Source organism: Felis catus, chromosome C1, assembly GCF_018350175.1.
Source record: "Felis catus isolate Fca126 chromosome C1, F.catus_Fca126_mat1.0, whole genome shotgun sequence".
Taxonomy (NCBI): Eukaryota; Metazoa; Chordata; class Mammalia; order Carnivora; family Felidae; genus Felis; species Felis catus.
In genome coordinates, this window is record NC_058375.1 from 85,390,474 (window position 1) to 85,405,176 (window position 14,703).

At 37.8% G+C, this 14,703-nt stretch overlaps 1 protein-coding gene across 2 annotated transcripts in view; it reads left to right on the top strand.

Moving 5' to 3' along the window:
- MFSD14A (major facilitator superfamily domain containing 14A) overlaps positions 1–14,703 on the top strand; it is a 44,393-nt gene that overhangs the window by 18,974 nt on the left and 10,716 nt on the right. For both annotated transcript variants that reach the window (XM_011284838.4, XM_045036267.1), the window contains exons 3-8: positions 5,048–5,110; positions 5,865–5,992; positions 7,992–8,106; positions 12,391–12,609; positions 12,884–12,997; positions 13,754–13,825. In XM_011284838.4, the coding sequence (XP_011283140.1) occupies positions 5,048–5,110; positions 5,865–5,992; positions 7,992–8,106; positions 12,391–12,609; positions 12,884–12,997; positions 13,754–13,825 (711 nt within the window). The remainder of the gene's footprint in view (positions 1–5,047; positions 5,111–5,864; positions 5,993–7,991; positions 8,107–12,390; positions 12,610–12,883; positions 12,998–13,753; positions 13,826–14,703) is intronic.

A 14,703-nucleotide genomic window follows, 5' to 3' on the forward strand; every position in this document is an offset into this window, starting at 1 on the left:
GAGATGAACATTTTCAGCAGTTAAAAATGTGCTGTTAGTCAGTGATTTTTTACTAGAAGTGAATATCAGTGATATTTGGGAGAGTTTTTCCAAAATACCTGGGCCTTATAACCTGTCCTGCTGAAATCTGAATTTTCAAGAGTGAGGCTCAGACGTGTATTTTTTAGAAGTGATTCTCCTATATCTAGTATATATCACTAATTAAGAACCAGTATATTAACTCAGTACAGGCCTGAAAAGGTTTTGCTCATTTTGAGGCTTTTTGCTTACAAATTTTTGTTGTTGACTTTGTTGGCAGTCTTCTTTGTTTTAGACTCCCGTACTTCCTTACTCCCAACCCCCGTGTTGGTATGGCGGGCGGCAGGGGTACGTGTCGAGGTACAAGAAGGCACCGAGTCATAGCACTTCGCCCTCTTTCTAAAAATCAGTTAATCTTTAAACATTTTATGTCTTACGTGCTTTGAAACTGATTATAAGTGGTGCCTCTTAGAGGGTCACAGCTCTTAACGTATAAAAGGGAGAATGAGGATGAAGTATAATTCAGTTTATTTATGTGTTAAGTCAGTATCTTTCTTTCCATACATAGTTCTCAAAAATTATAAAGTTCAACATTTTAAATTTCAAAGATCTTTGAATTGATTCATTTAACAGAGAACCAATGGTAAGGCATATTTAATGATAATAAACAGGATTATGATGTTTTGAATTTTAATAAATTCCTTAGTTTTCAAAATTAATGTGAAGTTAAAGATTTTTTTAATTTCATGTGGTTTCAGTTGTCTTTAAGTTTTAAACTCAAAGAACTTCTAGAACCTTGTATTCTCCTAGAACACAGTGAAAGAACAAAAGCTGTGTGGAGGGCCTGCCCAGGAGAGGATGGTAAAGTCTCCACCAAGGGGATTTACATTAACCAGAAAGAAGAATTTTACACTGCCAAATATTTTTTAAGGGGTAGTGGATATTCAGTCAGTGATGATTAATAACAGTAAGTTTAGGATCTATAATGCCTAGAAGTGGGTTACTTTTTTGACCTATGGTTCTGAAAATACTAGGCCAGTGTTTGATGGTCTAGGCTGCTTAGATGCACAGTCTGTGTTATGGATTAAGACCATACACTCAGATACATAGCATCTCTTCTATGTAAATGGCCTAGTAGCCTTTGCTATAGAGATAGTCCTAAGGCATTAATATTTTAAGGACTATTTACTCTCAAAAAATTTTTAATTCCATAAATTACAAGATTTGTAAAATTTCTTGGGAAATGTTACACCTTTTCCTGTTCAGCTCTAAGTCTGGTGCTAAAAGAGCCTCAGATCAAAATCTTTACATGTTAAAATTTTGTTTAAAAGTCAAACGGGGTCACCCAGGTGGCTTAGTCAGTTAAGCATCCGACTTCGGCTCAGGTAATGATCTTGGGGTTCGTGAGTTCAAGCCTCACATCGGGCTCACGGCCGTCAGCCTGTTGGCACAGAGCCCGCTTCACATCCTCTGTTCACCTCTCTGCCCCTCCTCCCACTTTCACTCTCCCAAAAATAAATATTAAAAAAAAAAATCAAACAGGGATTGGGGTGCCTGGATGGCTCGGTTGGTTCAGTGTCCGACTCTTGATTTCAGATCGGGTCATGATCTCACCATTTGTGAGTTTGAGCCCTGAGTCAGGGTCTGCACTGACAGTGTGAACCCTGCTTGGGATTCTCTCCCTACCTCTCTCTCTGCCCCTCCCTCTCTCTTTCTCTCTCAAATTAAAAAAATTAAACAGGGATGTTTGTTTATCTTAATTTAACTATACTTTTTTGGGGGGTTGTGAAGGTTTTTATTTTGTAACATTAAATTGCATAATTGTTCTGTGTTATTAAATCACTTTGAAAGCAGTATTATCAGATAATTATGAACATTTAGTGAACAGTTACTACATGAAGGTACTCTGTGAGTCACTAATCAAGATAAAGATATACTAAATGCAAGGTATAATGGATATAGTACCTGCCCTTAAGTCTGAAATACAGTTGAAAGGAAATATTTATTTTAAAAAACTGAAAAATATTAGAACTAAGTAACTTAGTATGTGATAAAAGAAATTTCACAAACCCTATGTGACTGTCATGAGTGCTGTAATCACTTATTTTGGGCCCTAAAGGAGAATTGATTGCTTTGTACAGGAAAGTTTGGTAGCAGAGGAGCAATTTGGAAGGTTTGGGGATTGATTTACATAGAGAAGATAAGGGGAGCAAACATTCAAAAGAAGAGGATGTCATTTATAAAAGTGTGAATATTGGAAAGCCCGGGAATACTGAAAACAGTGAAGAGACTAGATTGATTGGAATAGAAGGTAGCTTGGCAAAGTGAATCATTAGCAGTAAGGTCTAGCATATTATAAAGCATCTTGTACATATTCATTATGCCCTTTATTCTTTGTGACACACATTTTTTTGTCTCTAGAAAGATTTGGCCCTTAGTACTTACTTTTTAAAAATTTTTATTTATTTTGAGAGAGAGAGCACACACACTTGCTTGTGCCATGAGCACGCATGTGGGGGCAGGGCAGAGAGAGGGAGGGAGGGAGGGAGAGAATCCCAAGCAGGCTATGCACTTTCAGCACAGAGTCCGATGTAGGGTTTGAATCCACAAACTGTGAGATCATGACCTGAGTTGGTATCAAGAGTCAGACGCTACACCAACCGAGCTATTCAGGCGCCCCAGCTCTTAGTAATTATTGGAAGAAAACTAGATTTGATCTGTTGCAAAAGGTTTCAGGATACCCTTTAAGGAGTTTCAGTCTTAAGCAAGAACTGGCAAACTATGGCCAGAGCAAATCTTATAAATCTTGTTAGTAGCCTGTTTTTCTTTTTTCTTTTTTTTTAAGCCCACTTATTTATTTTGAGAGAGAGAGAGAGAGCAAGCACACAAGCAGGGGAGGGGCAGAGAGAGAGAGGGAAAGAGACAGCATCCCAAGCAGGCTTCATCCTGTCAGCACAGAGCTCGATTCAGGGCTCAAACTCATGAACCGTGAGATACCATGACCTGAGCCGAAACCAAGAGTTGAATGCTTAACCAACTGAGCCATCCAGGCGCCCCAGTAGCGTGTTTTTCTCAAATAATGTTTTATTTGGGACACAGCCACATCCATTCATTTTCATATAGTCTGTGGTTGTTTTTGCTGAGTTGAATACTGGTGACAGACTGTATAGCCTACACAGATATTTGCTGTCTGGTTCTTTACAGAAAGTTTACAAACTTGCTCTTTAGATCCATGGGTCATTATTATAAGTAAAAACAGGGTTTCTCAGCCTCAGCACTTTGACATTTTGGGCTGATTATTTGTTGTGGGGGCTGACCTGTGCGTTGTAGGGTGTTTAGCAGCACCACTGATCTCTACCTCTTAAATATAGCTCCCCCACAACCAAGTTTTGACGATCAAAAATGTATTCAGACATTGGCATCTGATCCCTGGAGCTCAAAATTGCCTTCAGTTGAGAAAATATATAATATATGTAATATAAAACATAGAGAGACGCCTTGGTAGCTCAGTCAGTTGAGCGTCTGACTCTTGATTTTGGCTCAGGTCATGATCCCAGGGTCATGGAACCAAGCCCCATGCCGGGCTCCACGCTGAGCACGGAGCCTGCTTAAGAATCTTTTTCCCTCTGCCCCTCTCCCCACTCACTCTCTCTCTCTCTCTCTAAAAATTAAAGAAATAAATGAGATAGAAATAATCCTCAAAAAATACAGACAAAATATACGAATATCGTAAACACGAGATTTTTCCCATGTTAATGATTTTCTTTGACTAAACATTTCTAATTTTGTTTGTTTTTACATATAAGTTAATTTTTGTTAGATTTCCAGTTTTTGGCAGAAGAGTAACTGAAGAAAAGGGAACATTGTAATTCTTCTAAAGGTTTTTCTTAAAAGATGTCAGAAAGTGCACTTGGCATAGTTTTTCTTCCTGTAGAGATTTCCCAACTTTCTTTTTCCCATGTTGCCATTCTCTCTTGTTTTTATTGAGAAATAGGATGGTATAATGGAGGAAGCACTGGCTTTTTTCTTTCTTTTTTTTTTTTTAATGTTTATTTAGTTTTGAGACAGAGACAGAGTGCGAGCAGGGAGGGACAGAGAGAGAGGGAGACACAGAATCTGAAGCAGGCTTCAGGCTCCGAGCTGTCAGCACAGAGCCTGACGCGGGGCTCAAACCCACGAACTGTGAGATCATGATGTGAGCTGTCAGCCACTTAACTGACTAAGCTACCCAGGTGCCCCAAGGAAGCACTGGCTTTTAATTTAGGCAAGAACTCAGTCACCTCATCTGTAAAGTGGTATTTTATCTAATCCATAATGTTGTTAGAATGAAAAGTATATAGAAAGACTCTGACACATAGGCTGTAAAAATGATAGCTACTCTTTCTCATTTATTTAATAACTTTTACCTTCAGTTGCTTTTTCAGCCAGTGGCTTCCCAGTGGCTCACTTGCTGCCCATTGAACAAATCGATGCCATGTGGTTTTGAGGCCAGGTCTTAGAAAGAGTAGAATAACTTGTTATACATTTTCATAGGTTGGATTTCTTTTTCTTACTTTATGGTATCTTTCTAGATTCATTTTTTGGCAATTAAAATTGCCCTGTTCCCTATCTTAAATAATATACCTGTCTGTAAAGGAGTTGTCAGTCAGTTATATGTGGCAAACAGTGAAGACACCACATCGTGATTAAAAGTATGGACTTTCAAGCCTGACTTCCTGTGTTCAATTTCAGTTTTGCCACATACTAACTATGTAATCATGTATAAGACATTTAACATCCGTCTGTATCAGTTTTCTTGCAGGGTCATTATGAGGAATAAAAGGAATTAATACATGTACAGTGCCCAATTTAGTGCCTTGTGGCATAGTAAATGCCAAATAAATGTTTGGTACTATTAGTATTTACTCATATGCGTAGTGTCATACAAATCCAAAAATTTATGAGATAAAATTATATGAAGGGATGTTTTAAAATGTAAATGTGTAAGTTTTGCTGAGACTGAAATGTGGTATTTTGGTTTTTTCTTTAGGTATTACATGAAACCTTTCCTAAACATACATTTCTGATGAATGGCTTAATTCAAGGAGTAAAGGTAGGGTCAGTGATATAATGCACACATACACACATACACTTTCGTATGCATAATTCTGCCCATATATTATTGTTACTTAATGGACCAATTCACTGCTAATTTTTACAATTTTGAGTGTATCTTGAGGGATTACTTAACACTTTTAAAATGAACTGGCTTTTATTTATTTACTTACTTATTCATTGTTTACATGAACTGGGTTTTAAATATGATTTGACTCAAATATAGCCAACTCTGTATAATGATAAATCACATCATTATAGACTTCTGTATTTTATGTGTTGGCATTTTTATCCTAGAATGCTTTTATAAACCAGCAACAAGAATATAGATTGAAGAGAAAAGAATTATTTGAAAAATGCATAAATAAGTATAAAACTGTATGGTAATGTCTTGAGTATTCTATAGTCTTTATTCTTGATTCCATTTCATCAACAAGGTTTATAAACAGATAATTAGCCTGTGGATATAAAAACAGTTAACATACCTTCCTAGAATTGCCAGTGTCAAATTATTGTGGCTGAGAATTCATTAGAGCATTTCATATTAATATACAACCACAGCCCTTCAGGTGATTCTAGATAATCTTCGGGAAGTTTTAAATTATATATAGAGGAAAAATAAGCTATCTAGTTTAGTGATACTTATGTTTATGTTAGAGATAAACTTTAAAAAATCTCTTCTAGGTTAGTAGAATGATTTCTTTTTGGTCATTGATATACATAGTATACATATTTTCATTTACTTTCTTTAGGGTTTGTTGTCATTCCTCAGTGCCCCACTTATTGGTGCTCTTTCTGATGTTTGGGGCCGGAAATCCTTCTTGCTGCTAACAGTATTTTTCACGTGTGCCCCAATTCCTTTAATGAAGATCAGCCCATGGTATGTACATAATCAGATTATAGCAGTTAAACATCATTCTGTTCATTGTTTTCTAAATATTCCTTTATTTCTTTCACTTTTTCGCCATCTTATCTATGTAGGTTTTAATTTTATTCTTCCAACATGTTTATTCTTCAACACAATAGAGGGCCCTTAAAAATATAGTGGCTAAGCAATAGCTCATTAAGGTTATAGAACTGGATGCTACTGTAGGAAGTGTGTAGACTATTGGCTAACCTTTTTTTGGATTTCACAGCTCAAAATAATAGTTGCTTTAATATCAAGGAAACTTATTTCTTTCTCCATATAAAAGAAGTTAGGAGTTGAATGCGCTGCCATTCTCATTCCAAGGTGGCTGTCTGAGCGTCAGCTTGTGTCACATTTCAGGCAGCAAACGAGGGAGTGGCTAGAAGAGCACAACGCCTTCCTATATGGAAACTACAGAATTCCCACCCAACCTCTGCTTACATCCCTTTGGTCACATTTCAGGCATATGCTCCTTATTACAAGATGCTGGGCTCATGACCACGTTAATTAAAATCAGGATATTTTCACTGAGGAGGAAGGGAGGGAAGCTCACAATGAGAATGATTTTCCTGAGATAATAGAGCTCAGTGTAGTTGTAGAGTTATTAATTCTCTTATGTTCTGCTCCACTGCGTATTAGTGTTAGTTATCGTACATCATAGATAGAATCCTACATTTCTTCCTATTGTAGGTTAGTTAGCTAAAATTCTAAAGGCCAAACTCCGGATGAATGCTAGTCACACAAATGACATCTTACTAAAGGAGTCCAGAGGATGGACAAAAAATTTGCTGTGGAAATCAGTGTGTTAGAAAAAATTTAGTAAGCAGTAAAGCCCTAGTAGAATATTCTGAAAGTTCATTATGATTACACATGATTTTTAAAACATTCAGCATGACAATAGAAATTTCTTACTCCTGGCCAGTTATTTTGAAATCATAAATACCAAAATGCAATTTGCTTTTTATTTATTTAAGTTTTATTTATTTTAGAGAGAGAGAGAAAGAATGCCTGTGCACATGCTCAAGGAGGAGTGGGGGAGAGAGGGGGGGAGGTGAGAGAATCCCAAGCAGCCTCTGTGCTGTCAGTGTGGAGCCTGACCTGGGGCTCAAACTCATGAACCATGAGATCATGACCTGAGCTGAAATCAAGAGTTGAATGCTTAACCAACTGAGTCACCCAAATGCTCCTGTAGTATGCTCTTTTTAAAATAGTTTTTGGGGCACCTGGGTGGCTCAGTCAGTTAAGCGTCCAACTTCAGCTCAGGTCATGATCTCATGGAACGTAGGTTCGAGCCCTGCATCAGGCTCTGTGCTGAAAGCTCAGAGCCTGGAGCCTGCTTCGGATTCTATGTCTCACTCTGACTCTGCCCCTTCCCCACTCATGTTCTGTCCCTCTCTCTGTCTCAAAAATAAATAAAACATTAAAAAAAATTTTTTTAATAGTTTTTGTTCACTCTTTATAGTAATTATTCTCAGTTTCATTTGTGAACTGACACACAGGTTTCTTCTATGTAAAGACTGATTTTTTGTTTTGCCAACATTTGAAAAGCTAAAGATAGCTTATAGAATAACATCTAGTTTCTATATATATGGCATAAAATAAATAGTAACATTCCTCCATTTTATTTACTGAATTTTGTTTTTTGTGTAGTGCTGTGGTGGGAAGTACTAGTGGATGAATTATAATAGACTTTAGTTTGTTGCTGTTTTTGGTAGAAACAACAACAAAGCCATTAACAGTACACTACTTGGTTGAAATATTGACCTAAATATATTTTAAGTATTCCCGCTTAGTAGCTGAATTATTTTTGAAGGGCCACTTCTAATGCTGTTTTCATTATATCTATGGCTTATGATTTATAGATGACTTAAGCCGTTGCCTGAAATAAGCTGTTACTCTAACTCACTTACAGAAATAAAGGAAGGTTAAGGTAATGTTAATCTGTTTTTTGTCAATTGTCTTTACATCCTAGGTGGTACTTCGCTGTTATTTCTGTTTCTGGGGTTTTTGCAGTAACTTTCTCCGTGGTATTTGCATATGTAGCAGATATAACCCAAGAACATGAAAGAAGTATGGCATATGGACTGGTATGTTTGTTTATTCTTTGTAGCTGCAGGAAAACACTTTGTTTTTTTAATTATTTCTTTTTTGGTTTTTTTGAGATTTTATTTTTTATTTCTTAAAATTCACATCTAAATTAGTTAGCATATAGTGCAACAATGATTTCAGGAGTAGATTCCTTAGTGCCCCTTACCCATTTAGCCCATCCCCCCTCCCTCACCCCCTCCAGTAACCCTCAGTTTGTTCTCCATATTTATGAGTCTCTTCTGTTTTGTTCCCCTCCCTGTTTTTATATTATTTTTGTTTCCCTTGCCTTATGTTCATCTGTTTTTTTCTCTTAAAGTCCTCATATGAGTGAAGTCATATGATTTTTATCTTTCTCTAATTTTGCTTAGTATAATACCCTCCAGTTCCATCCACATAGTTGTGAATGGCAAGGTTTCATTCTTTTTGATTGCCGAGTAATACTCCATTAATTATTTCATATTACAAAGAGTGCAAGTCTTTGCATTACAAAATTTATTTTTTTGCATAAAATACATTTCATAATAAAACCATCCATTACATTAATGGATGGCTTATATTAAAAGTTATTTTCAGGGGTGCCTGGGTGGCTCAGTCAGTTAAACATCCAACTCTTGGATGGCTCACATCATGAGCTCGTGGTTCATGAGTTCGAACCCTACATTGGGTTCTGTGCTGACAGCAGGGGCCTGCTTGGGATTCTCTCACTCACTCTCTTGCAAAAATAAATAAATATTAAAAAAAATTTTTTTTAAGTTTTTTTCAATACAAAGCCTTGTAAGTTTTGATACTTTCAGTATTAGTCATATATGCCAGACTTAAAATTATAGAATATTTTTACCTTATAGAAGCTCTTTTTGAAAGAATACTGAAAATAAATTATTTACTATCATGAGTTTAAAACATTACTAATGTTTAATGGCTACTCTAAAATGTAATAGGCTAATATCTAGGTCAGGTATCAGCAAAACTTTTCTGTGACTTTGTGGGCTATACACAGTTTCTTTCATATTTGTTTTTGTGTGTATCTCTTCAAAAATGTAAGAACCATTCTTAGCTGGATTTGACCCATAGGTGGCAGTTTGCCAACCTCTGAATTTTGTTTTGGGAAATGAATTATTCAGTGGTAGTGTAGTCTGCTGTCTGTCAAATCTAAGAAGAAAATAGTTTACACGGGCATGATAGTATACAGATCATTATTAGATATCCAGAAGTAGGACAGTGATGAATTTCAACAAATAAAGGACAAGCATCTTTTTTTTTTTTAATGTTCATTTATTTATTTTTGAGAGAGAGAACGTGCATGTGCTTGCAAGCAGGGAGAGGCAGAAAGAGAGGAAGAGAGAATCCCAAGCAGCCTCTGTGCTTGTCAGAGCTCCATCGCACAAACCCTGAGATTGTGACCTGAGCTGAAATCAAGAGTCAGATGCTTAACTGACTGAGCCACCCAGGAGCCCAGAACAAGCATCTTTTGATAAATAAGGGCTGAATATTATGTCAGGCTGAATCTTCGTTTTATAAGAGACTGTTTTCTTGATTCAAAGGACACTATATAACAAAGAATCATGGAATTTGGAAGTTTTGAGGAGAAATACCGATAGTGAGAAACTTAAAAAATAACTAATGATTTCAGTTGTAAACTTAGAACATTAAATGATACAAAGTTGACAATGGCCAGGAATTTTTTTTTTATATGTTTATTTATTTTGAGAGAGAGCAGGGGAGGGGCAAAGAGAGAGGGAGAGAGAGAATCCCAAGCAGGCCTTGCACTCTCATGCAAGGCCTGACATGGTGCTCGGATTTATAAACTGTGAGCTCATGACCTGAGCCAAAACCCAGAGTCAGACGCTTAACCGATGAACCACCCAGGTACCCCCAAAATTTTTAAATAGTTTTATTGAGTTATAATTTACATACCATAAAATCCATCCATTTTATGTGTATAAGTCAATGAATTTTAGTAAATTTATACAGTTGTGCAACCATGACCACAATCCAGGTGGTTTTTGTTAAAGGTTTTTTTTGTTTGTTTGTTTTTGTTTTTTTTGGTCATAGCCAGATCCTTGAAATTAATATTCAACCTGGAGGCTTTATATATTAAAGGCATATTCTAGCAAATGACAGGTAATTCTTGTAAAAATAATACAGATGCAGCTAACAGCGGGGAAAGTGTTCTTTGTGGTCCTCTGTCTAACCAGAAAAGTAAGGCCACTAGGTGAGGAGAATGGAAGAGAAGGGAAATGACATGAAACACCTACACTCTAATTGGACCTTTGCTCACTGCTTCGAATACATGGTCTCTGTGAATACGATATCTCAGTGACCATCGCAGTGAGAGCCATTGCTCCTTTGTCCACTTAAGTTCCAGAACCATGCTTATACCCAAGTTCCTCTGAGACCACAGCCCACTGTATTTAATCTGCTAGAGCTGCCATAACAAAATACCTCCACTGTCCAGTTTTAGAACATTTCCATCAGCCCACAGCCCGTCTGTCATCTGTCTCCACCCCTCACCTCAGGCAACGAACCACCAATCATTCTACGTTTGTAGTTTTGCTTTGAATAGAAATTTCACATAACTGAAATGATACAACACGTAGTCTTTTGGGTCTACACTTAGCATAATCTTTTGAGGTTTATCCATATTGATACATTTATCAGGAGTTCCACTTTGGTATAGTGTTCCATTGTATGGAATATACTACATTTTGTTCATTCATCAGCTGATGGATACTTGGGACGATAGCTAGATATTTAAAGTTACTAGAATGTTATGTACTTGTCAAATAATTGACCTTTGGAAATCAAATTGCTTCTTTTGAGCAGTTTTTTTTGTTGTTGTTGTTGTTTTTTTAAATGTTTATTTATTTTTGAGACAGAGAAAGACAGAGCATGAACAGGGGAGGGGCAGAGAGAGAGGGAGACACAGAATCTGAAACAGGCTCCAGGCTCTGAGCTGTCAGCACAGAGCCCGACGCGGGGCTTGAACTCACGGACCGTGAGATCATGACCTGAGCCGAAGTCGGACACTTAACCGACCAAGCCACCCAGGCGCCCCTGAGCAGTTTTTAATAAACAGCTAAAAATAAGCACTCCTATGAAGTTAGATCCTCCATCAAAAAGTCAAAAATGGCCTAAAAACAGAATAAAACACAGGGTGGGGAGCAGAAACTCCTGCACTACAACATTGGTCACTAATTATCCTCTACAGAGTGTAGTCTCTGTCAGGTGTTACTTGCTGTCACATCTGCTGATGTGCAGGCCATTTTGTCTAATAGGCCAGACATGTCTGAGAATAAGTTACTCTTTGCTTTTTAAAGTTTATTTACTTATTTTGAGAAAGAACACATGTGCATGCAGGAGGGGCAGAGAGGGAAAGCGAGAATCCTAAGCTGGCAGCGTGGAGCCCGTTGTGGACACAGACACAGGGCTCGAACTCATGAACTCTGAGGTCATGACTTAAGCTGAAATCAGGAGTTGGACACTTAACTGACTGAGCCACCCAGGCGCCCCAGAATTAAATTTTTCACCTGTGTCCTCTTTAATCTGCATCTTCACCCGAGGTGTCTGGACTTCTCAGAGTTTTAGACATGGTTAGTGATGAACTAAATGCCAAGGACCTGTGATCCCATCCTTCCTAACTCCACCACCTAAAGAGATCGCCAAGTTCAGTTTTATACTAGCGCTTAACACTCTCTCTGATGAGAAGATAAATGTCAAAGTCTTTAAGCTTTATTTCAGCCAGTCTTAAATATGCATCAAGGTAAACATACATTTCATTTTAATATAGGGGAAAAAAGTCATAGTGACAGTGGATTTCTTCAGAGCATTGTTTTTTAGACTTCTTTCAGGCCATTACGTTTTTTTTTTAGTTAAGAGTCTGATTCTTCTTTTTTTTTTTTTAATGTTTATTTGTTTTTTGAGAGAGAGAGCGTGAGTGGGGGTGGGGCAGAGAGAGAGGGAGACACAGAATCCAAAGCAGGCTCTAGGCTATGAGCTGTCAGCACAGAGCCCAATGCGGGGCTCGAACTCACGAACCATGAGATCATGACCTGAGCTGAAGTCGGACACTTAACCCACTGAGCTACCCAGATGCCCCAAGAATCTAATACTTAAAAAATCTAATTCTTTTCTCTTCCTGCAAAAGAAGAGAGCATAAGACAAATGGCAGAGGCAGGAGAGGGAGGGTGCAACGGGAGGACTGACGGAAATCTGAGCTATGTGGTGCTGAGGTAGAGTCAGGCTGTACTGACTAATCTCTTCCTCTCGAACTTTACTTGTCACAGGTGTCAGCAACATTTGCCGCAAGTCTGGTAACCAGCCCTGCAATCGGAGCTTACCTTGGACGAGTATACGGGGACAGCTTGGTGGTGGTCCTGGCCACAGCAATAGCGTTGCTAGATATTTGTTTTATCCTTGTTGCTGTGCCAGAGTCGTTGCCTGAGAAGATGCGGCCAGCATCGTGGGGAGCACCCATTTCCTGGGAACAGGCTGACCCCTTTGCGGTAAAAAGTTTGTTTTTTCCTTTGGCAAAAAAGGGAATGTATGATTCAGTGCAATATTGATATTTTGTTGTGGATGTTTCTTTGGGGAAAACATCTTGACAGATTTTTAAAAATGTTTTAAATACTTTCTGGAATAGTTTGGGGAAGCTGAAATACATTTTTAAAAGCTAGCTGAGTATCTGTATGTACACTGCCAGAAGATAACACTGCATATTTTTAAGAGCAGGTCAGTGTTTGGATATAAAACCTTCTATCTGTCTTTTTCTAATTCTAGTCCTTAAAAAAAGTGGGCCAAGATTCCATAGTGCTGCTAATCTGCATTACGGTGTTTCTCTCCTACCTACCGGAGGCAGGCCAATATTCCAGCTTCTTTTTATACCTCAGACAGGTAAAATCCTATTCTGCCAAAGTGGACTTTTCTTCCATCGTTTAGTGCCTTAATAACAGAAATATTTAATCTTGAGAGCACTATAATAGAAGGGACTGTTTAAATGAGTCCTATTTTGTAAATAATGGCTCACTAGAACTCCTCCTGTGTAGTGTGGTTTATGATCCTTATGCATATCTCTTAAGACTTTTGGTTTATGCAGAAAGATATGATTATCCTGTCGATGTATGTGGCTTGAGTTTATGTGTTGCTTATAGACATGATGGGAAGCTTGAAATCCATTCACTTACTCCAGTCTCTTTGTGATTTAGAGCATGGATTAGCAAAGCAGCTAGCCATAATGAGAATGTTAGTTTTTGCTCCTTAACACTAATCTTACCAAGCATGGTCAAGCCTTTTTTAAGACCTGTAAAAAGCACAAAACAGCACGATATTTATTTGTAAAACGGACTCAGAGTGCTTGATAGCTGACTCCAATTTATTAAATCTAAGTCTAGATCAAGGGACTTAGATTTACCTAATCTAAATTAAGTAGCTTTTGTTTTTAGTATGTTAACAGGATTGGGTTCTCAGTGAAAGCCAGATTCTTCCTCTGAAGAATTCTTTGGTTATAAATGAGTTGTATTTTCTTTTTCTGATGTTAATGTTCAAGTAGTTTGGTGCCCATTTGATGTTAATGTACAAATAGTTGCATTAGTATGGTGTTTCTTGTGCTTTTTTTACTAATTAATGATGCTTTTTCTGGAAACCTTCTAGATAATGAAGTTTTCACCAGAAAGTGTTGCAGCATTTATAGCAGTCCTTGGCATTCTTTCCATTATTGCACAGGTGAGTTTCTTTTTAGAGTGATGAGATAGTTACTCTTGGTTGACCATCCACATGGCCCTTATGTGATACTCAGGTGACACTTTCTTGATGGAGTCACCAGTGTCAGGAATCTGAGATTTGTAGGTTCAGAAACTCCTGTTTTGTTAAGTGTAGTTAGTCTTGATCAGATTTTGGGGACTGACACATATATTAATCAACATATGTCTAAACCAGAATAATAGTTTGATTTACACTGCTTACCTGCATAAAGTCAAATATTTTCTTTTAATTTTTTTTTTTTGATGTTTATTTTTGAGGGAGAGAGAAAGAGTGCAGGCGGGGGAGGGGCAGAGAGAGAGGGAGACACAGAATCTGAAGCAGGCTCCAGGCTCTGAGCTGTCAGCGCAGAGCCCAACGTGGGGCTTGAACTCTTGAGCCGTGAGATCATGGCCTGAGCCTACATCAGACACCCAACCGATTGAGCCACTCAGGTGCCCCAAAGTAGAATATTTTATGTTAGTCCTTAAATATTTATTGCATACCTACCATGTGTTGCACACCGGGATATACCAGTGAACTTAATTAAATCCCTGCCGTTGTAGAGTTTGCATTCTTGTGGGATAAGAGAGAAAACTAATAAATATGTCGATGTAAACATATCAGGTGTAATGAAAACTATAAAGAAAAATGGTACTGGGGATCTAGAGATTGACTGGGGGCTGGGTGTTAATTTTATTTGGAAGTGTTGGGAAGGCCCTGCTGACACAAGGTGACATTTGAGCAGAAACACAAAAGAATGGAGAACAAGCCATGGGAATATCTGGAAGAAGAGGATTCTAAGCAGCAGGAACAGAAATAAAACTCTCAGGACAGACTGTACCTGGCATGTGTAAGAAACA